At 41.4% G+C, this 26056-nt stretch overlaps 1 protein-coding gene across 7 annotated transcripts in view; it reads right to left on the bottom strand.

The window, feature by feature from the left end:
* arhgap32b (Rho GTPase activating protein 32b) overlaps positions 1–26056 on the bottom strand; it is a 114416-nt gene that overhangs the window by 42684 nt on the left and 45676 nt on the right. For all 7 annotated transcript variants that reach the window (XM_040012178.1, XM_040012174.1, XM_040012184.1 and 4 more), the window contains 3 exons: positions 18239–18344; positions 13656–13750; positions 13341–13425 (listed from right to left, as the gene is read on the bottom strand). In XM_040012178.1, coding sequence (XP_039868112.1) covers positions 13341–13425; positions 13656–13750; positions 18239–18344 — 286 coding nt within the window. The remainder of the gene's footprint in view (positions 1–13340; positions 13426–13655; positions 13751–18238; positions 18345–26056) is intronic.

Genomic DNA, 26056 nt, shown 5'->3' on the forward strand with positions numbered 1-26056 from the left:
AGAGAAAAGCCCTTTCACGTTGATCATTTTCCAAAGACATTTACTTGGAGATCCGTGTTAAACTCAGCTGTCGCTCTAACAAAGGTTTCTGCATGCAGTGCCACACCGATATCTCGGCCACAAGCTTTTTTTTCACGAGTCCTGCAGGCACACAAGGACAACGGGGAAGCACAGCTCTGTAACCGCAGCAGCAGAACATTGTTACAGAAAGAACTGAAAGGGCAGAAAAAGCCCTCATACTTACAGTAGGTCAGCTCTAGTTTACGTTCCTTCCCTTCATGCAGCTCCTTAACGCTCCAACACCTGTCCAGTCTCTGTTCCTCAAGTCTAAGAATGTACATCCAAGCTTGGGTTTCTCTGCCACGGAGCACAATTCCCCTTGGCGGGACGTAAATGTCAGCTCCCCACTTTCTTTCACATACAGTGTAAGCACTCCCAGTGTGGGATCCGGAGAGAGAAAGAGAGAGGAGGGGGCAACAATATCATCAGCAGCTGGTGTTAGAGGATGAAAGCCGGTTTGGTGGATTACTCAACGGGACAGCTTTCATCTCCTCCATTTTGCCTTCTCTTCCATTCCACCATTGGGATGCCCAATTTTAAACCTTCTTTCTCTGGAGGCTGGCACCCAACACAACTTTGAAAATCTGACTAGCAGCAGCAAAACATAAATGGAAACAACCTGGTTTAAATGTCCAAAAAACAAAACAAAAAGAAAGATGTGTTCTTTAGTCCTGTTTTGGCAACCTCACCGTCTGCTCTCCGTGTCCTGCACCACATGCTATTCTCTTTTTTCCTCCTCTTCCCTGTCTGACATGCTGGATCACCCCTCCCCCTTCTCTCCTCCTCTTAACCCTCTCTGCTTGGTATGTTCCCAGGACAAAGAGCAGGGATGGAGAGAGAGAGGAGCAGAGGAGAAGGAAAGGGCAGGAGGGGAGAGGGTGTGCGTGCACTTGCCAGGGAGCTGTTTTCCCTCCTTCCACATCTGCAGTCCTCGCTGTGCTGTCCTCAAGCAAAGTGGCATCTGACTGAAAGTGATCTACTGAGGAGACATTCAGCTCTTCCAAGAACACAATTACCATGACTTCCCATTATTAAACTTCAAAATGCACCCAATTAAGCTTTTCAATAAGTGATGATCTGCAAATGCAGTAAATAATGGGAAGCTATTCATATAACCTAATAACCTAAATAAGCTCCCAGCCTACCCCACTTGCAAAGTAGAAATAGAGTCACCAAAAATACGCTCTGCTAAAGGGTCTGCTCCCAGCCAGCTACCTTAAAAAAACTGAAGCAGAAGTTGAATCAGCTGTGGCAACTTCACGTGTGCCATCCACATATAAGATGGATTAAAAAGAGACTGCAAACAGCCTGGCTTACCAAAAAGGTAATAGCCACGAGGGTACAGAGCATCTCTCAGTTCTGCGTGAAAAACATGCAAACAAACAGTTCAAATATCCACACAGTCCAATTCAACTTATGGGTACAGACTGTGGCGGAGGTGTGGTCCCTGGCTCAGCTGCAGGGGAGGGGTGGTGCAGTGAGCTCAAGGGGCGGTGCCAGGCAGGTGAGTGGACAGGTGGTGGTGATGGCACTGACGAGCTCTCGACTGTTTTTAGTGACGCTGGAGTGGAGAGGAGGAGGGTTCTTCAGAAGGCGTGCACAACGCCGAAGGAGAGCAGCAGTGGGAAGTGTGTGTGCCAAACCCTAAAAGTACACTGGTGTGTGTGTGTGTGTGTGTGTGTGTGTGTGTGTGTGTGTGTGTGTGTCCGTGTGTCCGTGTGTGTGTCCGTGTGTGTGTGTGTCCGTGTGTGTGTCCGTGTGTGTGTGTGTGTGTGTGTGTGTCCGTGTGTGTGTGTGTGTGTCCGTGTGTGTGTGTGTCCGTGTCCGTGTGTGTGTGTGTCCGTGTGTGTGTGTGTGTGTGTCCGTGTCCGGTCCTTCTACGCAGATTTCTCAAGATGGTGTGACGATCACAAATAATATCTCTAACACCACCTGCTGCACTTTTACCAAAGGAATGGGGCAATGTGACAGCAGTCACCACTGAGCCAAAACTTTCTAAGCCTTCATAAAAACACAGATTTCCACATAAGCCGTGAGCCATTCCTCTCAGCTGAGACGCCTGCTCTGACCGACTGCTGGAGAACAGCTTCACTTCGTTTTCTACTATAAGTCTGCTTATGAATATCAAATGATAATCCAATGATGACCCAGTTCATTCTGTCTCTGCTCTGCTGTGCCAGTGACAGGTTGGACTGATTTATCCAAACCACATGCGCAGAGGTCAGATATTATTGTTCCAGGAAACATCACTGTAGTCCAACTTGCAGACACAAAAAGCTAAAAGCACTGATTGAACACAACTATTTCCCACGTTCCTGTGTTGGCTATGGAGAAAATACAGCAGTGGAGAAATCTCAAGTTTTGTTTCTGACTCTAAAATTAGTTATTAGAGACACCCAAGTTAGGTTGAAAAGAACTGCAGTCAGGCACTGAGTGTGTGGGGTTTCTACTATACACACCTCGCTGACGGACAAAAGTTGTTTGCAACACGCACTTCCAATGGAGACACGTCATCAAGAGCTACAAAGGTTAACCTCATGGTGAGCCTTGAAGACAAACCACACTGCCTAGAAAATATTTATGCATATTACACATTGTGTCTAATCCATCACACAGATACTGAGATATTTCAGTCCAGACCAACGTGGCAAACAGATGGCTCGACAGAAACGCTACCCTAATGTGTGAATAAAAATAACAGTGTGATCGGTATCAAGCATTTATGATATTTTTAATTATACGTATAACACTTCAAAATAAAATACCAACATTATTTTGATGTATCTAAATAGAGCAGCAGTGCTCGGCAGCCCAGATTGCTCTACTTTGTTTTCTCTGCTGCAGAGCTGATCGGTCCAAACGGCTGCAAGAACCTGACACAAAAGTGTCAGGCCAATAAATTCGCCTGCGCTACTACGCAAACAGAATGAGTTTATTAAATCAAATTTCTCTACTAGTTATTAAAGTGTATGTCAGTACACTAGGTCAGAGCTTCTTATTAATGTGTTATGATTACAGGCTGAAGTTTGCAGAACATAAAATATGACTAAAAATAAATGGTGGGTCTCCAGTGGCACCATTTTCACACTGTAGTATTTTTACTCGGATGTAGAGCTGAAGGGGTTTTGAGTGCACGGCTGCCTGTGGGCCTTTGCTGCAGTGTGAAGGAGCTGGATCTAAAATCATTAAAGCTAAAAAAATAAAAATAAAAATGGGGGTCTATCCGTACTGAGGAGAGCAATGGAATTTAAACAGGGGGAGAGAGGTCGCTGTTAGGGGATGAGATGATGGTTTGGAACAAAAAATCCTATTTTCTTACTTTAGCGTACATATATTTGCACACAGATTATAAATCTATACATTTTGGAACTTGAAAACAATTCATTGTTTACACTTACATGCAAACATATTCAAGTTATTTGATGAACATGCAAACTCTCAGCTTTGATTTCAGGGCCTGAACAAAAGTACGACAGGAATTGGTCGTTTCTAAACACAGTTCCCTTGTTTGGGAGCTTAAATACAATTTGGAAATTCACCCAAAAGCTGGTAAGATGCGTGCATTTCATTCAGTATTTTTTTATTTTATGAAGCCCATAAAAGATCTGGAAAAGATTCGAAGTGCGGTATTTGAAAATGGATGTTGCTGCAGTGAACCTACAACATGGACTCTCAATTTAAGTAAGATTATCAAACAAGAACAATCCAGACACAGGGTGGGAATTTTCAGACTGTCAATACAACATTCTGGGGGAGAAAAGTGCATCAGTGAGCTCAACATCTGCACGAAACCCAAACGACCATGACAGCAGTAATCAACATCTTTGGTAATGAAACATCTGTTACAGCAACCTTTATTGGCACTGGCTCTCCTGCACTGACTGAGTGAAGACAAAAGCACAACATCGCTAATATTCCAAATAATACGCTAATATTTGTCCAAATGCAGAAAGTTAACTGGACGATGTTTCACAGGTCAAGGACCCAAAATAGACGAAAAAACTGACGAACACAAAGGAGGACATGCAAGCACTTCTCTTCCTGGGTTTATGTCACTGAAATGATTCTGTTTCACATTGGAATGCAGAAAACACCAAAGAAAAAGTATCTCCATGACAAGCTTGCAGCTTTGTTGTCTTAAGCCCAACTTCATTTTTATATGAGCAGAAATGAGTAATGAGGCTTTGTGAATGTGCTTTCAGCACTTCTAGGAGTTAACCTCACTCTAGGCCCCGCAGGTCAGGACAGGACAGCGTGGTTTGTCAAGTGTAAAGGCGGAAAGGGAAATCAATCAGCCCAGAAGAGCTGCAAATGTTATAGGAAGACAGGGTACAGGGAACAGAGTGGACCGGTAATGTTTCTTCTTTGTGGGAAAATCATAAAATATAAAAACAGCACAGTGGGAACATGTGCCTGCAGACGTGATCTATTTGCCTTATGACCAAATCCTGTTTTGCACATGCATGTGATACACATTAACTGATCTTAATGGTCGCTGGTGGGGAGAGCTTTCCCTCTGCTTCACAGGAAATGTTGCGTCTGATATGTCCAGTTGAGCTCAACAAAGAAAGAAAATATAAAGACATAAAGCATCATAGCTACGTGGAATAGACCCAAGAGCTCAAAAGCACTCCTGATTAATCTAAAGAGGACCTATTAAACCACTGCAGCATGAAAAAAGTGGTTATTTATGTTATGTTTCTTCAAATTTTTCAAAATGGACTGATCTGGAATATAATGTATTTGTGTATTCTCAGCACAAATTAATTTAGAACATGATTTATATTATTCTATGTACAACGATGTGTTGATGGTAATGAAAATTTAAGCCATTTCCTTATGTTTTCTTTTCTTCTTCTTTTTTTTGTTTTTTTTTACCTCAGTTCCATTACCCCATAGGTAATGGAATTGAGCGGCCCTCATCACCCTTCCTCTAGTCTGTCACAGGAGCAGGTGATGTATTTGCATGCATGTAACATGTATAAAATGTAGGCATAAAAACATTATTATACTGCCCTTGAACAGGCACTGCTCTAGTTAAAGGGAAAGTGCTGAAGTCTAGCAGTATTTATTAATGCATTTGTTACATTTGTTGTTATTGAAACTTTTAGGACCTTTCAACCTTTGAGTTCACCTCCACTCTTCAGCTTTATACTACTTTAACTTTGAGTGTGCGCACTCTTACCCAACTTGCAAGATGCCATTCATCAATGTCTACAAGCACTGCAACTCTAAAGACCTTTCACTGACATACAGCATTGTGGTGCTCAAATTATTTCTGTGTCTCATGGTTATTGTGTGTGTGTGTGTGTGTGTGTGTGTGTGTGTGTGTGTGTGTGTGTGTGTGTGTGTGTGTGTGTGTGTGTGTGTGCGCGCGCGCGCATATGGGGGCTCTGGCTGGTCTTTTGTTTCTCCAACAAGGGCAGAATGCGTCCAAGCGTTACATCATCCTCAGCTCACAGGCAGTGGAGAGCGGTCCTCTGAATGAACATGTGACAAAGGGTCTGACATCATCTCTCTGTCGGCCAAGGCCCTCATTCTGTTTTCTCCAGGCAACCACACAGTATGACCCTAAATATCATACAGATGGAAACCCATTAGAAAACCTGCAGGTTATTGTTAAGTGTCCTGTGTTTCTAAATGACGGGTTGCCTGGCTGTATGCTTTGGAGTTGTACTGCAGCTGATGGATTGGGTCCCACTGGGGGGGAGGGAATGCATCTCTCACGGTGCTTTGTGAGCAGAGGGGGTGACTGGGCAGGAGAAGCGTATTTTGTGTCGATGCTGGGGATGGTCTCGAGCAGGAGATGGCTAGAAAGCCGAATGGAGGAGTAAGAAAAGAGACAAATAAAGACAGGCCCTCATCACCCTTCCTCTAGTCTGTCACAGGAGCAGCTGAGACACATCAGCTGTACAGCAACGCACAGCAAGGCGGCCTAAAGGAGCCCTGAGAGGGACGTCAGTCTTCGTCACATACATGGCTGCACACACACCCTGCTACTGTTATTCACCCACACACAAATCACACCCTCAATAACTGCCTGAACCACCATCAGCATGAGAGAGGGGGCGCTCTTTCACATGTGTCTGACAGCCCTCTGCGTTGGCCTGCGCCTGCTGTGTTTTGCTTGTACGTGTCGTCTTCCAGGTTGCTGGTAGGTGCGGTAACTGGGAGCACCTGGCCACGCTCCTCGGAGCATTTAAGATGTGGTTACCTCAGCTTTCTCTCTCTCTCCATTCACCCTGCACCGTGTTATTTGTCTGGTTGGTTTTGAACTGGCTCACATTACACACCTAACATTCAATCACTCATCCAACTGCTGACACACTAACAAATGCCAATGTAAAGTTTTATGTGGTTAATAACTTTGTAAACCATGTCTCTCCCATATTTGTTAAGGCTCTTGAGCGAGACCATAACAGCTGTTAAACTGGTTTATTTCCATGATTATCCACCTTAAAAGTCACACTCAATGTTTCTTACTATAAGTCTGCCATAATGCACTTTATGGCATTGTACTTGGTTCAGTGTTTCAGTCCTATTAGTGTCTTCAGTGCTGTTGTGTGTGTACAAAGGCGGTGCTGGAACAAATCGCACTACTACTCCCTCTAATGCATTTCTGGGAGAGTACTGTCCTGCTCGTAGTAGTAGTGTACTATACTGTGCTGAAACGTGTTGAAGCAGAGGCAAACAGATTGGCTGATGCAGACTTCATCCTACACCAAGATAATGAGCCAAAACGGAAGAAAATAAGGCCGAAGGCTTCAAATAGTGTAAGAGAAGCACAGATTGTGAGCACAGACCAAGTGTGGGTCTGATGACCTAAATTTCATCATCAGACGGTGAGTGAGGCAGTCCGAGCAGCCGTCCACGTGCTTGCCTGTTTTTTGTGACCATGTCAACTTATCTCTGGAGACTTTACATTACAGTGTTATAACTGCACCCCAGACAGAGATGCATAACAGAAATGACTAAATGGCCTTCACATCTCCGGCTGTGTTAAATAATCAAAGTGTTGCACATTTTTCTAACAGCCCGTTACTGTCTGTCTCACACACACACACACACACACACACACACACACACACACACACACACACACACACACACACACACACACACACACACACACACACACTACAACCTTTAGCCATTTCTGACGCCTGTGAATAACTTAAATACTGTTAATAATCGTACAGATGACAGCGGTCAGCACCACTAACACCGTTTCTGGAAAGGACCTGTTTGTGTGACTTTCACCATCTCACACATTTTATTAGTAAAATGTGTAACAGTGTGGTCTTCAGTGTGGTCAATGTGGAAAAGGCAGGGCAAAATGCTAGGCTAATGAGCAACAATAAGGGTGAGTGGTGCTGGCTGGCTAGTTGGCAGGCACAGTGGGACAGTGGTGATGAAGTCAATACATTTACTTTGCTGGTCTCTGGCTCCAGACTTTGTCATGCAGCCCTTGGCCTGCAAGGCTGGGAGGGGCTAAGAGGAAGAGCGAGAAGCTGGGGGCGATTCTACCGAGACATCATGGAGGGCACAGACTATGGGGGGGCAGTGCATGCATGGGCCAACACACTGTGACAGTGTGCCAGGTCACAGAGGAAAGGCCAGAGCCATTCTGACAAACAGTATTAATTAAAAATTAACAACTAATATAGAATACAAGGTCGAGTCTTCAGCTATCAGTCTTCTAGAGAGGAACCAGCTTCTAGTTTAGTTTCAGGAGACACACACTTCTATACTTTTAACATTAGGATTAAAATATTCATTTAGCTTAGAGCTGGATCAGGTGCTCGGGCTGCTGAGGAACATCCACGATGCACTGAGCACCTCTGCTCTCCCCATGCATTCATTTCTCACTATCACAGTCATAAACTTTTGTCTTCTGTAGTTTACAGTTTGTGCTTTGCTCAATTTGTTATCCTCAACTCCGTATGCTCTGCCTCTTCCTGAGCCTTAAAGGCTTCACACTACCGTCGCCATGTGCTGGCTTATAAAGAATTACCTAATTATTGGGGTAATATATCTAATATTGTGGGTCTTTACCTTTTAAAGCTCCTTGACTACTGCTGTGACCTATACAATGAGAACAGAACGAAATCAATCTGACCAGAGTATCTAAATCTGCCCTTTCATCTCACATCCAACTGTTCACCTGTCATTTCATTTATCGCATGCACTGATATCAACGTTGTTTTAGATGGTGTGTATATCATTTGGTGCAAAACCATATCTGTCTCAAGTAGATTAAATAACCAGCAGTGAATTCAGTTGGCTGAGGTCTCTTCTGCATACTTCAGATTCCAGCCTCAAGCACTAGCTTCAGAAAGAGTGGAGGACAGCATACACAGCAGCACAGAATGACACAAATATCAGCAGGGACTTATCCATTCTCTTAGGAATGGTTTTAGCCAATGCACAGAGGATTTAAAGTGTCAGACAAGGTTAATCAATACCAATTCATCCACCTTCTCTACATCCAACTTAATAGGTTTCTAAGTTTTGACATTTAATAGATTCTCAAGAGTGCACCAACAGTACTGTGCCAAAATCAATACAAACTTTCATGGCCACCCATAGCAAGATGACCTAAACTGCATTTTTTCAGACCACTCACTTTGATGTGAAGTCTGCGCTAGAGCCGCCTGAAGCTAGTTCAATTAAAAGAAAGGAAGACTTACTCATCCTAATGAGAGCTGCAGAGAAACAAACAAGAGTCCTACTTGGAGCCATCACTCCTGCTTCTGTTTGCTCCAAAACATCAATGTCTGCCAAATCAAACTCATACATGACTGTGCAGCCACAGGGCGCCAGGATGTAGCTAAGGTCACAGATTTAGTCCTTATTATTACTACCACTACTGCTACATGTGTTAGACATAGGGTGCCGACATTCAAAAACATATTTTTTTTCCCCTCTAAGTGATGAAATAAAACATTCACATTTATCATAATCCAGATGAAAACTCCGCAACAGGCCAGTCACCTGTCCATGATGTACCCCACCTCTCACTCTATGACAGCTGGGATACGTTCCAGGATTCCTTTCTTTAAGTAAAACCTATTCTGAACCACCTGTGGCTTCACATAAGAACCACAATCAAACGTATTTTTTAGAGAAATGCCACAAATGACCTCGTTGGAAAATAAGCTCAGACAAACGTCATAGATATTTGTAGAAAAACCTAAATATACTATTCTTTGTTCATATAGTGTAGCATTGAAGTGTCAGCTGTCAGTTAGTAACAACCTTCTATCTAGTGCCATTGTTTTTAAATGCTTTCAGAAGTGCAAAAATTAGGCATAATAGTATTTAGTCTCGAACAGCTGTCAAGATAAAAAGATATTTTTTTTATATTTTCCAAAGATCATTTGTGATGCATTTGTGTCTGATGTCACAGCACCATCATCAAATCAATTATAGTCTTTTTGGAGTGACTCTATTCAGATTTGTAACAGCATAGAATGTACAAAAAGGAAAAGCTGCTGTCATTAGATCCTTTCTGTATGGCCTGAAAATCTTTTTTGAGCAACAGTATTTTAAGGCAACAAGTTTCTCTAACATCAAAGCAACTAAATAAGCAAAAAAGTTCAGCACTAGATTAATTTGGAAGTCTTGTTAAGGTACAGTCAGACAGAAGAAGGTTAGAAGAACCTTACTTTGTCAACACCACTGCAAGGTTATGCTTTTGTTTTCATTTATTTAACATTTAAACCAGATTCTTCCTCTGAGGAATACGATGTCTGGACTAAATTTCACAGCAAGTCACAGTTGTCAATACACTGCAAAGAAACCCTCTGAGGACAAAAGCAATGCATGATATTGTTTTCATTTTTTATAGTCTGAATCTGAATTGATTAAAGTGTAAGACTGCATCGCATCATTTTGGCTTTTTAAAACCCAAATCGACACAAAAATGTGTAGCTGGCTGCACTCAAGTGTGCATACACTATTCAGCACTTGTCATTAACCAAATCTCCAAAAATAATATGTCTGAAACGGCCTCTTTTACGATTACATCAGAACAGCACTTCATCAGCAGCACGACTGGCTGAAAACCCCAAACATGTGACCAGTAATGCCACTTCTTTGTGTCAAAACGGAGCAAACAGTGAATCAACACAGAGCACACGGACACGTTAAAATGTAATGAACAGACCACTCTGTGAGCAGCCACAGAGAAGATTTAAAAGACTTTGAAAGTAAAGGTTAAATTTTAAGCCATGTCTCCATCTTTGCCAGAACGACTGACAGTCTGTCAGTCAAACGTTCCATCTACAAAACCAGCATCATAAGAAAAGGACTGCCACGTAAGTGGTGCTCTCAGGGCTTGTGGGAGTGTGCCATTATTATTTTTCCACAACAAAACTTTGTGTGACTCACATTCTCCTCTGGCAAAGATTTTTATTATGGAAGTGAAATAATAATAATGGAATAAGTATTCCAGCAGAAGGCCCAATTCCAAAGCTGAACCTAAGTCCTACCCTGCCTCAGTCCAGCACAGAGGAAACATAAAACCTCACTGGACCTGCTCCACATACATTACTATTTATTTGGGATTTTTTCACTTCAATGGTGGAGATGCATAAGGAAAAATGAAATATAGTTAATGTGAAAATCTGTGCTGTTCATAGAATCTGTGAAGAAGATGTAAAAATGTGCAGCAGCGTGTCTATGAAACACCCTGAATGATTTCTTGGGCATCAACATTCTCACTTATCATTTATAAAAAGCTTTACTATTTATGCCGTGTCAGAATCATTAGGGAACAAGTAAATAGAATGCAGTTGTGACCAATTCATTAAACAAGCAAACATGTTTGGTTGAGGCGAGATAAGACATAATATATTGAGTGACATGGGGAACAAATAGCAAATAATTAATCCCTAAGCAAACACAGAAGACATGAGTTTCCACTGGGGTTCAGCTGGCTCAGAAGAAGAGGCAGGAGCTGCACTGAATACTAAAAGTACACAGGAGGCAACACAAAGACACAAGGCTACTTAAAGGCATATGAAAACCAGGAAAGGATCAGCTGGCCAAACAAAAGGACAACCAATCTACTGGCTGTAGACAATTTAAATTAGCTTGAGATGTATACAATGAGTGGACGGGTGGAGTTAGATCAACAAATGACCTGCATGTAAAATATAATACAGCAAACTCTCACTCTGCCGTTGCAATAGCAGTGGGTTTGATTTAGCTGACTGGTGACCCCTACTGGCTTCTTGTAGTAATGACAAGACTGGCTGGGTAAAAAAAGCTCTCACTAGAGTTGACTGCAGCACAGTTCCTCTTGACAATGTGTTTAAGGATTCATAAAATAGATATTTTAACCTCACAACCCCACCAGTCACCAAAGTAAGAGTCAGAGATCAGCTGTATTTACTGCACTGTGGTGCTGAACATCATCATCTTTCACAAACGTAAAGCACAACTTCAAAATTAAACATTTAAAAGATCAGTGAATAAATGTTTGGTAAAACTAAAATAAACTACTGTATTTTCCGTACTATAAGGCGCACTTAAAATCCTTTCATTTTCTCAAAAATCAGCAGTGCGCCTTATGTTAAATTCTGGTTGTGCTTACTGACCTTGAACTGATTTTATGTGGTACATGGCGCACATGAATCTGTCAAAAATGTTTTAGTATGACTTTGCTAACCTACAAAGCCGCACTGCTTGATGGGTTGTTGGAGCATTATGACTACTGTAGTCAGGAGCCTCACAGAGTAATCTTGGTCCGAAACTCCGCCCGCTTCAGGTCCCAAAAACAAACGAACACTGCAGCATCACTGAGAGTTAAAAACTGTCTAAATTATTTCATCTTTAATAAAATGATCAGCATTGCTGCTTTACCAGGTGTAACGATTAAGTTTAACATCCAGGCATCAATGAAAACAGGATTTATTACTTTTAACTGAGTTAGAAGTTAGCAGGAAGTTAGCTTGCTAGCTTCCACCTAAACATGATACAGCATGTTCTGTCTGAGAGATTTCTGAAAGAATCCAAACGTACAGCTCTGCTATCACTTCCAACATAAATGAAGACAGAAAACTAAACAGCAGTGACGTTTGCAGGGTTACTGAAGTTGGGCTAGCTGGTATATAATGATGTGCTACGTGATCGCTAGCTACACAGCTATGTTAGCATAACATAAACACAGTGAAGCTGGAGGATGAACGCTAACTTTTTTCCCCACTCGATAAAAGTTAACGTGAAGGTTCCTGATGGTCAGGGACAAATGCAATCGCATAGCAAGATGCTATACACGGGCCAAACTTCAGTCAGGAGAACAACTGAGATAATCGATCGACAACACAAGGTTAGTCATTAATATACTGCAACAACACGGGAATAGAGCAGCTGCCAGAGAATTCAACATTAATGAATCAATGGTACGGAAGTGGAGGAAGCCAGAAGAATGAGTAAAGTTTGACTTATCTGACTGTTTTGTTTCGCTTAATGCACCTTATAATCTGGTGCGCTTTATGGTCCAAAAAATACAGTAAAATAAAATAATCAAATGAAATATCAGACATGCCTGTACTACAGGGGCACAGGCTTTTCACTGAGTTACTCAGGCATTCCCATTTGATTTTTTTTGTTTTTAACTAGTTAAAAAAAAATCCTTTTCCACACAGAAAGTGTAACAAACAATTCAAATATTTAACCAGGGTGCAGGTGGGATTAAAAAACACTTGGTTCACAGTTCCTAGTTTGGATATTTTAAAGCATGGGGGGGACTTTTAAAAACATCAAAACAGATTTCAAAGACAACTGCTGGCAAAGCAAGTTGTGACTCAGCTTGGGACTCAACAGCCACTAAGGTTAATAAAGGCAAAGACATGAGGGAGCCATGTGGAGGAATCTCCAGGAGAGACGGTGGTAGAAGAAAACTTTTTAAAGATCTTATATTTATATTATATTAGCGAAATGGGGCATTTAAGGAACCAGGAAACCACAGCAAACACCAACAATCTCCATGCATCAAAGGCAAAAAAGTTCTACCTGACATCATGTGGAGAAGTCCTGCTTCATTCAGTCTTTACAAATATCATCAGCCAATTTCTTCTCAGTGAGAGCCAGTATTTTTCAATAAGCTGTGCAAAGGTTCATCCACAACATCGCTGACATTTGTGGTGCTGTAATTTTAAACTCATAATCCCAATCAAAGTTTTTAAAAGCCAGCTTTAACCCTTTCTCATACCAGGTGTTTGTAAAGCATTAAGAAATTCAAGAGAAGGAATCAAAAAGCTTCAAGACTGTACCTGAATTGTACCAAAGTCCACATTTTCATAGTGGAAATGAGCACACTCTGCCAGTTTTGGGAAATGGCCCTTGGTGAAGCAAAGTCTGCAAATGCAACACACACAGTTTGGTTAGCACTTCATTCTCTTCATATGGTAACAGCTTGGAGTGTGTATGATTAGCAGAAAAAGCCGAGGGCAATGCAAACAGAGGGAGCGAAAGCACGAGGCAGGCACAGAAACAGACTCGATAAACAGCCAGTTTGGAGCGATATCAGAAATGGACAGAGGAGAAATGTGAGAGCTGTGAGCTTGTGTGTCCACGTGCCCACTCACTTCTTGACATTCTTGACCTTCATGCTGGCTGTGCTGCTGCTGCATGAGCGCATGAGGGGCTCAGTCCTCAGCTCAGGGATCTCAGCACTCCTTGCCTAAAAAAACCCAAAACAAAGCACACAAACATGAGCTCACACTTCCAGTCCGATCCAAAGCATCGATTTAATGAGGGGAGCCAGCTAATTCACACAACTGCACATCATTCAGTTAATTAGGTTTATGTGTAGCACCAGTTTGCTTAGATCAGATCAGGTAATGACTTTCCAAAAATCCTAACAGCCTTGTGTAACCAGTGCTGTACAGCAATATGCTGTTTGACTCCATCTAATGTGTTTGGATGAGCTGAGCCCTGCTGATCCTGCTGACTGACACATGTGCAGCTTGTTAGTTGACTGGACAACAGTATGGTTCCTTTGAGAATTATTATTTTCTCCCAGATCATCCTGGTCGTTGAATTGCTTCATATGTGCACTTTCCGTTTGCTGTTTTAAACTTCATATTTTTTATTCTCGGACTCTGGCAGAGTAATTCTGCATGATTCACAGGACACATTAATCCTTATTTATCTCAATTCACCCTCTAAAACAAGCCCCTCTTCCTTTAAGCCAGCTTTCTTCTGATTTGCTGCAGAAGGTTTGAACAGCAGGTGGGAGGGCTTTTCTATTCTCACAGTCAGAATAGTTTTATTGGGGATATCCCCTCACTCACATCATACAGAGCCAAGAGCAGAAAACACAATTGTTAAAGATGTCTGAAGAATACCTGTACACATGCCAACTAGGGCCTGATGGGTGAAAATGGGCACATCTACGAGGGTGATTGTTGTAGTTCTGTTCAGTGTTTACCACGCCAGCCGTGAGCAGCAGCGCCTCAGCTGGTAGCGGAAACGCTAACTTAGCATGGAGGAAGTTAACAGTCAAGCAACAGCAGCGTGAGGATACTTCACGCCTCCATCACCAACAGCTTTTCTTTATATGCTTGCAATAATATTTGACTAAACTGCAGACTGTGGTCAGCTGACAGCTGAGCAGCTTCATCAACAACAAGGCTTTTTTGTTTTCTTCTCTCTCATATGTTGCTCATTCTCATTCTCGTTATGTTTGATTCTGAAGCTTTTATTGCACTTCCTATAACATAACCTGCTGCCACCTTGATAAATATTTCACTTCTCTTGTCAGCTTTACAATGTGTGTAAGGATGACTGTAAATAACAGCAGTATGACGCAAATCCTCCTCTCACACCGAACTGAAATAACATGACTGCAAATAAAGGAGATCAATCAAAATTGGATCTTCACTCTGTTGTTGTTGTTGTTGTTGTACTAATAATTACTAGATTCATTTTATTACATTACATAGATTACATTTTATTTTCGAAAGCAACACTTAAATGCAGCCTGGCAGACATCTGTAGCATATTAGTGCTGGAAAAAGCTACATTTGTGTATCCCTAATTTAAATATATAGTAATTAATGTCATTGAATGCCTCACATACATGTGGTTGATGGACAAGCCGAGGGAGTGTTTCAAGGTCTTTGCACACTTACACATGTTATGAAACAGCGTTCAGTCCATAGTGTGTACTGTGCAGACTTAAAATATCACAGTCAGTCCTGTTTTTGTATGAAGATTATTCCAGAACCGACTGATTTTTTAACTCATGCTCAGTAGCAGGAATCCAGTCAGGAACTGTTATTTTTAGTCATTTAATTATTATACATAAGATGGAAGAATCTGAGCATTATGAACAATAACAACAACAGTTTGACTTGGAAACTATGTTGAACATCTAAAAGCATCAGGCACAGTTGGTTGAGAAGCATTTCTGCAGTCTCTGACTAAAAGACCACTCCCCACACAGATTCACCGACAGCCACTCACTCTGGTTGTTATCGTGTTCAAAAATAAAGCCATTCGCATCATTTAGCTTAAATTAGACTGAAAATCAAAAGCAGATGTGGTAAGCAAATCACGAAGAGTCTGGGGAATCTACTTTAGTGCAAGCAGATTTTAATCAGTGGATTTACTCGCTGTGAAGCTGTGTAAGAAAACAGGAGCATGACTTAGGCAAGCTTACAGAACTGTGAAAGCTTCATTCATTCAGCTTGTAACCTCACCACAGCCGCTGACAGGTACGGTGCTTTGCATATGCGGTCAGACCACTGAGACTTTCTGCACCACCTCTATTCCAGGTGCTAAAAGGGCCCAGGCAGAGGTGAAAGATGGAGCACTTGTAGCTGTTTCTGTACAGCAGGATTAAATTTGCTCTCTGCCAGTGCTGCCAGTGAGAAGGTGGTTATATTGGTTACTACTGTTTTAGTAACAGTTAGTAACAGTTTTTTACAGTTGTGAGCTACTAACATCGTTTTTTGATTTCATTTTAAAGCTACATCGCCCACCTCTGTGTTCTATATCCATTAGGTCCAAGTCCAACATCACTCGCTACAATTACAGTTGTAACTTTTTTACCACTACAGACAAACACTCTGTGTATCTGAACATAAACAAGTGCTTGTTGGTAAGACAAAATAAAATCTAAATAAAATAAAATAAAAAAACAAACCGAATTATCTTGTATCGTTGCTAAAATAGGAATGTTGCATGTCATGTAGACTGCAGGTATTTAAGTTGCCGATGATGATCACGTTGCACGGGTGCGTGCGTGTTTTGTTCTACTAGAATATGATCTAGCCTACACAGTGCACCAGGGCGTTGGTGTGACAGCTTACACCAAGTTGTTCACACTTCTTTTCATCATGTCTTCCAACCACTGGAGACATAAATGATGCATGGTGCCCCAGTGGACACAGCCGTATCGCAAACTGAGCAAACAATCGCACACATGCAGTATTAAAAGCCCCGCCTCTCTAAATAATATTCAATAGGTTGCTCAGATTTCTCTTGCTGTTTCTCTTCCTCTCTGTTGCCCGATCGAAATGAGCAGTCGTGATACCGCTCCAACCACGCGCCAACCACGGGTGGCTCGACATGTTACCATGGAGACGGCCTCATTTTCACGGTGCTGCCGATGCAGGAAGCAAGACCCGAACTAAATAAGAGGAAAGGAAATAATGAATGAATGGCGTCTGGTGAATGGGACGAGCACGGAGAGATGAAATAATCAGACCGATCTGTACATGACCGATCTGTGCGAAGAGCTTGGAGTGTGGTAGGTTTAGAACACCAACAGTCTGCATTAAGGTTCAGCAGGCTTTTGGGAGCAAAAGAGAGACAGTTTTCAATACGAGAGACAGACATGTCATCGGCCCAGTGGCTTAAAAACAGACTGATAAGGAAGTGACAGGCAGCAAACAAGCCGACAGGGTGGGGAGGTGTTCTCACTGGATCATGGATCAGACGTGTCAGGAATGACTGACAGGAGACTTTACTGAAGTGCGGTGATCACAGGACAAAACAATAAGTTCAACTTAAAGGTTTTACATAGATCACATTTGACAAACACAGCAAAATGAGCTGGCGACACAAATGCATGGCAAAAGTGAAAGTTGCACAATTTCCCCTGCAGGCTGGACTCATCTGGACCTCAGACACCTGGATTTTGGTTCCCTTTTTCTTCAAAGCTTTTTTAATGTTTGCAAATACTAATGATGTATTTTGTTGATGGAGCTGAACTGATGGTAGAAACAGTCCTGCATTAAATGTATACAAATATATTGATTTGTTCGTTTTTTTAATAAATTACACTCATGTCCAGCTTATTGAATATTGACATACTGTCAATAACTGCATGGGGTTGATGTATAGGGTTATTTTAAATGGTAAGGACATAAAATGCAGATATCCAGATAGCGTATGCCATTATAAACAAGCGTAAGTAAACTATAGGGGCAAAAGTATTGGACCACACCTCTTAATCTTTAAATTCAGTCACATTGGAACATTGTAGCCATGCAGTCTACCTTCATAAACACTTGAGAGAGAATGAGTGGCTCTAAAGGAGCTCGCTGAATTTCACTGTCATACTATAACAGGATGCCACTGTTGCAACAAGCCAGTTTATGACATTTCTTCCCTCCCGAATATTCTACCATCAACAATCAGCAGAACGTTACAGTGATAAGCCTGCTTGATATAAGAATCTTAATCCTTTTTCATTTACTGGTTAAAGGTATATTCTCCTTATCTGGAACAGTCTGAATACAGGAATACAGGAAATTGTGTCTTAAGTGCATTTAAAAAACAAAACAAAACAAAAACACACACACACACAAAAACTTAAAGTCCCATCAGAATGAAGGAATGAGGAACACGTACAGACTCCTTGGAAAAAAAGATTGCATCAGATAATTTTCACAGGCCACATTTCTTTCTAGATGTAGTACTCACTGACAAGCAAGCACTATTAACCTGGTTTATAACAGTTCTTTAACACCCTGTTACCATCACCCAGCGAGGGGGAGTCACCCAGCCACAGGGTGATATTTCAAGCAGCTCACTCTGAGCATAAGTGGGTAGGTTTAAAAAGAAAGAAAGAAAGAAAGAAAGAAAAAAGAAGAAAAAGAAAAGATGGATGATGCTTCTAATTAAAAATCCATGTTAAAAAAAGTCAAGTGTTTCTCACCATGGCACTGATGGTTTCCTCCCAGTCTGGTCTCTCTCTGGGATGGATGTGAGCCAGTTCAGGCACAAGGTCGTCGTCCTCCAGATGACGTCCAGGTCTCAGACCCCTGCAGCCAGACACACACAACCAGAAGCTTAGAACTCAAATGGCACACACTGGACTATTACAGTATCACTCTTAGTGTATGTATATATGTTAAAGTGCTATGCCAAACGCCCGGTATAACGGTCTTAACTTCATGAAATGTGAATTTATCCAGTACGAGTGAATAAATAGAATCCCAAATGTTGCTTTTCAATGCTTTTAAATCTAATATATAGCTTTATTCCTTTATATTTTGCTAGGAAAATATAAAATAATACATTTGGGATTATTGTCATACTGAAAAACAAAGACACTGCCAATCAGACGCGTTCCAGATGGTATTACATGGTGGATCAAAATCCACTTTTCTACCTTCATAATTCCATCAAATTTTGACAAGATTCCCATCACCACTGGTACGACACAGGCTGGGTTTTACGGATGGTTATAGACTCCTGTACTAGTATGCTGACCACCTCTATGCATACTAAAGACAAGTTGAACCAGAGATACTATATTTGCATTCAAATATAAAGAAATATTTTTTTCAAAAAAATGGGGTGGGCTCAAATCTTTTGCACAATGCCACCAGCCCTGTGGAGCATACCGAGGTGAGCTGTAATAACCGAGCACTCTTCACACTTCCAGTTCTTTACATGTCACAAGTTTTAATAAAAGAAAACTATCAATAACCAAAACCCAACTCTCTTCAATGGGGTTATTACAATAACATTTCTTTCTATTTTTTATTTTTTTAAAATACAAGCTCTACAACAATTACTACGTTTACAAAATTCTACTGCAGAACAGCATGTTGGGTGATGCTAGCTAGCCACATAGCATACCGGTTTGTTACATCTTCATGCATGCTCAATCACTTGGGTAAGGAAATCCCCAAAAGTTGATTCTGTTCATCTAGACGTAGTGTTTTCAGTATTCTTCAGTCTCAGCTGACTTTCCCCAACTTTATAAACAGTACATTTGCACAAGGGCTGGCACTAGCACCACTGACGAACAATGGGCCATGACTTCAGTTTCTTGGTTATTAATGCAAATTGTCATGACCATTGGATCAATGGCTGAGTACCATTCACAGAGAGTTGGGGAATTGCTGCAATCATGACACTGAAAGAAATGTCCCCCTTGACTTCCCAATCAAACCAGTGTTCCTCCCTGCCCAAGATGTGTAGATACTCATCCTGGCATGAAAAGTTAGCTCTTCTATGTTGTGCCATCCGCTTAGCCAGAGGTTTTTTGGTTCCCCCAACGTATAAATCATGGTAATCCTTCTGGCACTCTATTTTACTCTGTCTGTGCTGGCAGAGCAGATCCTTGGGGTGGACATGTTTCTCCCACTGAAAGCGCTGCGTCCAGGTACACAGAATCAACTTTTTGGGTACCAGTTTGTTTATTTGACTTCCCCATGCAGTACCATAGATCCTCCCAAACATCACATCTGTGGTGCTCTTCAGGACAGGAGCTCACTGAACTTCACTTCAAAGTTATCCTACAGACTACTATCCTAGCAACATCCAACGACCTTAGAGTCTCCCATCAGACTGTACCTTTTGCATAAGATGTAGTTTTTTTGTTTGCTTTTTGTTTGTTTTTTATTATTTCCTTATGTTCTGGGTTATTTGGGTGTGTGAAGAAGTAAGTTCATATGTAAGTATGTTCAGTTTCGTATACTTTGAGACCAGTGCCTCAGGTACTAAACAAATCTATCAGTTGAATTGTTCACAACTGTGTGGAATGCCACTAAATGCCACTAAAATGAATCACTTATTATGCTTTAATCATTTATATCCAGTAATCAAAAGGATGTGAAGCTTGGGTTTATTTTCAATAAATAATAATGTCTGGAAGTGTCATTTTAAACCTATTAAACTGCAGAACATAAAATGCTGATCCTTAAAAGAGGATTTATCACTTGTCCATGACTATAAACTTAATACGTATGGATTTCTTTCCCCTGCTAAAATGGACCAAATACTGCTGAACGGAGCTTTAGGAAAACATCTTAAACTATGATAAAATGACCGTTAGTTGCAGGTCGAATCATGATTCAAGATCTTTCCTCTTTAAAAACAGTCAATGACAAAAACTGTGGAGTGCCGAGCAGCTGCAGGGTCCAGTTCGAGGCATCTCGAATGTAACAGTCAGAAAATGAAACATGACATGAACAGTGGATAATTTGATGAGGGCAAATGAGTTTGCAATACTCTGAGAGAACAAGTTGAAGTTGATGAGACATCTGTCTGAACTGACCTTGTTTCCATAGAGCCGTCTCTCGCACACACACACTCTCACTCATTCACATACAAACAGTTGCCTCAAGGATGTGTTTTAACCATTGTAGACAAGAGAGGAAATTGAAAGAGGGGGGGGAAAAGGCAGTTTTGGGAAGAATGGAAGATCTGCAGTAGCTGCAAGATGACAGACCAAACTAACTCTGAGACAAGATCTCTGCATTGAGATAATTGGACTTAAGGGCTCGAGACTCTGAGACGAGATATTGGAAGCCAACTTTAGCAATGACTACATCTCTTTACTCCCAAACCTTTTTACAGTATTTTTCATGTAAATTACTTCATCATTCACTCAAGGTATGATGCTTTTCTTCTGCCTGACAATTTAATGTATAGTCAGAGATTTAAAACCAGGGCTAAGACCCACTGAACAATACACACTCTATACCGACTGACACATTCAACAGTCAACAAAAGTAGTGTGAAAGCATTTTATTCATTCCAACTGCAGCAAAATCCCAAACAAGGTCCTGAACATTCATCAGTACAGATAGGACCTGATTCCCTATGGGCCCAATAAAGCCAGTCAACCTAGCAAAGACCCTCGCTGAAAAGCCTGAGAAATAAAAAGCCTTGATTAGACATGACTGAACAACAGGTCAGGGAGATATAGCTGTCTGTAACTGCACTGCGCTGATTGACCTGAAGTGAGGAAACTGACTTAAACTGATTTTACTCATAATAAACCAAAGTCCTCTGGTTTATGATGCTGGGCCCTGGTAAAGAAGGCCCAGCAGCGGCTGCACGTCCTCTGTGTCCTGAGGAAGAATAACCTGGAGGCCATCTCCAGATCCTCCTGTGTCAGGAAAACCAGGGTCATCACAGGTGACCCCTTGCACCCCACCCATCACCTGTTTGACCCGCTACCCTCTAGTTGGCGCCTCAGGTCAATCAGGTCCCACATTTCCAGACTCACAAACAGCTTCTTCCCCCGGGACTGTTAACAAACACTATATCCCCCCACACCCCACTCTGCCCACCCACCTCACCAAACTGAGCCATGGTCTTAACCCTCATCACTCAAGCCACTCACACAGACTCTATTCAGATGAAGTCTTTTCTTTGGACTACTTCCAAGCACCATCTAATATGTGCCTCTCTCTTTATTTTGTGTGTGTGTGTGTGTGTGTATATATATATATATATATATATATATATATATATATATATATATATATATATATATATATATATATTTGTTTTGTATCTATATCCCTCTTCATTGTATTAATTTCTCCTGTTTGCTAATTATTCTTGCTGTTTGCTACTTATATTATATTCCAGCATTGATAGTGTGGAGCACCCACAGTTTCGTTATGTATGTACAATGACAATAAAGGCCTATTCTACTCTATTCTATTTTATTTCAGGCATTTTGCATTTGACTCATTATGCATTATTCAATATACTAGGTTGATAAATTTAAGAGAGGCTACTGGAACAGAAGCAGCAGAAAGTATTGTGGCTTTTATTTATTGGCAAAATGCCACGTTCTCCTTGATGGAGAGTCTAATAAAGCTACTCCATGACTCAGTGATGTCACGTCCTCCTTTAATGCAAGATTAAATATTTAGTGAGAGGTAATTCTGGAAAGTTCTAAAATAAAGGGAAATCCCTTTGAATGTTCTTCAGCTCTTTAATCTCCGTCCTCCGGCCGGGCCTCCCAGTCAGCGGAGCTTCTTTCCTTCCATAGTAACCAAATCCAACTAACATTTGTTCTACTGGAGACACTAGAGCGCTGTGCCCAAACACACTGCTGCGGCAGTTCTCTTCTAAAGAGTGCTGAATCTGAACCAGAGCCATCGAGAGCTTTGGTTGGATTGTGTAAAAGTGTTTGATAAAGTTATGGAGGGAAGGTATAATCCATTTGTCATGGCAACGAAAGGTATCATGCTAGCTCATCGTACATGTGCTGTTAAAAGTGTCTTAGTCTGAAAGTATGTGAGTGCACATAGCAGATGTGTCCACACATCATTCTTGGAAAGAAATATTTTATTTTAAAAAAATGTGATTACAAACAAATCAGTTTGCATGAAATGTTTCATCCCACAAACAACCAATACTGGATGTTCTTGGGTGGTGATGAGAGAATATGGATATATTGGATTAGATTTAAAAATAAAAATAGAGTGTATGTGTGAGACGACACTGTTTATACATTACAGCAGCATTCCCATGTATACTGGACACATCAATCCAATACCAAAGTATCTCTGACAGGCCAGTATTATCTGGGCTCTTCCCTGACTTCAGTTATTTATCCTGAAAGTCAGCTCGCTGGCCACACGGTAAATGATATGAAATAACTTGTGAGAAGGCCTTCAGAATTTTTTGACTACTGTCGCACAGCCTGAGCATGATGACAAGCTTTGAGCAGCACTTATCAGGGAAGGCTGAGGAACTACTGACAAAGTGTGAAGCACTTTGAGACACCACAGATAAAGGCCAACCGTTTTAGTGCATTTTATTCGCCCAGTGCCACCTTTTCTGTTCAAAAGTGAAGTGAAATCACAGACTTCTCAGAATGCCTCCGAGTTTGCATGTAAAAAGAAAGAGACTGCCCTCCGCAGCTTCTCTGTCAAACATTCTTATAAGACTGCAGCCAGAAAAGCTTGCTCATCTTGAACAGCGCTCGTCTCTGCTTTCCTGCCTACCTTCTTCCCAGCCACAAAAACAGATAAGAGGAGAAACTGACAGAAAACTTCCCTCTGCTAAGCTCCCGGCCTGCTGAGTCAAATATTTCTCTCTCCAATTGTGTAAGATCAAATGCAACGAACTCCACATACAAGACTGTGTGAAAGTTTCAGTCTTGACTAGTTTTCCAGCATTTCCATCAGCATCACAATTTTACACCACGAAAAGCAACAGCAGCTTGTTTTTTGCTCTGAAAATGAAAGCCATGAATCTCTCCCCACATTTATCCTGAACCTCAACTTTCTCATTTCTCCTCTATTAGGCTGCCTAAGTACTGGAGCCACTGAATGTCTGACTCAACATGTCCTCAGCCACAAACAGAAATCCTGTGGTTTTTCATGCATTTTTAGGTCCGTCTGGTGCAGGTCTCACCCTTCAAATGAAGATACTAGTTTGAAGATAAAGAGGACGCTCCATTGGAGACTATGACAGCTACCACAGGGCAGGCTACTCCCTAGACACAGAGACAGCAGTCACAACCACACATGTGGTCATTTTAACCTAACCCAACGGCGCATGTTGTTGGACTAATGGCGTAAACCGGAGAATCCGTAGAGAACCCGTGCAAACACAGGGACAACAAGCAAACGCCACAGAAAGACCCCAGCCAGATGGTGGATACAAACCCAGACCTCGCTGTCAGGAAATGCTGTGCTGCCCTCGTTAACCAAGTCCTGTGGACAAATACCATAAACTGTATTTAAAAGATGTGTGTGAAACCAACGTGGAAGCATGGGGCAGCTCTGCAAAAAGTCCATTTGCATAAAGATCTACTGTTCAGCAAATTAACTACAAGCTCAGTAAACCCTTTCCTGATGAGTCTCAATTGCTATTTTCAAGTCTTATGAATATAACGTGAGGATCATGTTGTGCATACTGGTCTCATTAGAATAACAGAGGATAAAGCAGGGTTTGCTTTGGGGAGGTGTTACCTTGAGATTAGCCTACAGTACGTCTCTGTTAGTCAGACACACCGTTCATTTATCACGTCCAGCACCAAGACAGAAACACCAAAAACATTTACCAACACCTGCACTTTACTAATCTGTGGCTACATCTATAGTTTGTATTTTAAACATTGTGCTATAAAATGAGAGTCTAGCCCACTATCATCATGCTTTTCCTTTTTCCCCAGAGGTTTGAAAAGGACAATAAAACAACTGTGGAAAAGAAAATGGTTACACCACTAATAAACACTCTGAGCCATTACTGAAGCAGACTTTGCAATTAGCAAAACTAATCAGGCCAGGCTGTGCAGACACAAGCCACCAGTATGTACATTACAGGGTTGGCTGAATAGTTATTAGAGGGCTGTGGCTGTAACACCAGAGCAATAAGTGTCATCTTCAAGTTATTTGAAGAGACCAAAACGTGAAGATATTTTGTTTACCATCGCATAACAAACAGAATACCCCCTAATACTCATTAATGAAAAACTAAGACTATGTAATGTTTTAGATTCTATGATTGTATAACCAATAAATATAATTGATTAATGAGTGACACGCGTCAAAGAAGACAAAAGAACAAATCTGTGAAGCCAGATCTGATGTAAGGAACGACAAATAAAACACTTAAATCCTGTCATGGTGTCAGTGAGTTTTCCTCAGGTTTTCAGGCACTGCAGGACTGATTGTGGCTTTTTCCTATCATAGCGTCGTCTCTCTGTGTAATCCCAGACTGACTGATTGACTGTGATGGTTGGTTATGACGACGACAACTGGACGCTGTGGGGACACCATCTGTTGTTCTTCTTTTGGCTGGAGTGAATGCTTATGACTGAGTGTTTAGGCTTGTTCTCCTGCTGTGAAATGAATTTGAGATGCTTCCATTACAGTTCTGTAGTACCTTTGGGACTTGGGGTCAACTAAACTTTGAGAGTAATTTCCATATTGATCTGAGAGTCACTCACAAAGAATGAGTCCAGAACAGCATTTGAAAGCATGAATAAAAATATTCATGCATACAAGACGGAAATCACTCACTTGACGAGCAGTAATTTGCAAATGAAGGCGAGTCTAAAGGTAAACGGCACAAAGTCAGAGATGAGACATGAATAAATACAGACAAAGCACAACAACAACTAGTAATGCCAGTTTGGGTGGCTCTGATCACTATTTATGAGAGCAACTCTTAAGAGCATAAACATGTTTTCTGTACTGAACTGAACACACATGGATACATGCCACTTTTAGAACTGCCAATATTACCCTCCAGAGAATATCATGGCACTGGTTTGGTGAAAGAGATATCCAGCAAATAGCAAATGGGGGCTGCAGGGAGTATACTGCCTCATGTTCGGCCTCACAAGAATTAAGTGAATTTGTTTAGTTTAAATTGATATTTCAAGTGAATAATTTATCCACAAGGAATAAGCTAGTGAATCAGCACATCCAGAACTGAAAGAAAGCAGTTTATTGCACTGACGGTGACAGTTGTTTCTTTCGGTTCCTTCCATGACTTTGTGTTTTAAAAGTGTGCAATTTAAAAACTCAGCCAACTTCATCGCTATTACAGACAGACTTGCTAGGACACTGATTAGTCTGTGAATCAACATACTGTACTTTAACGTGAGAAGCAGCTGGGCAGGGCCTGGCTATCCAATATAACATAACCAGCTTCTAGGAGTTGCCTCTGGCTCCAGAAAATTTTTAAGTGAAATTCGAGCTCGGTTTCGGGACATTCAATCACTGAAAGGGAATGACTGAAAACAATGGTGGGGAACTGAAAC

This window comes from Simochromis diagramma, unplaced genomic scaffold (genome assembly GCF_900408965.1).
Source record: "Simochromis diagramma unplaced genomic scaffold, fSimDia1.1 OVJJ01000123.1, whole genome shotgun sequence".
NCBI lineage: Eukaryota > Metazoa > Chordata > Actinopteri > Cichliformes > Cichlidae > Simochromis > Simochromis diagramma.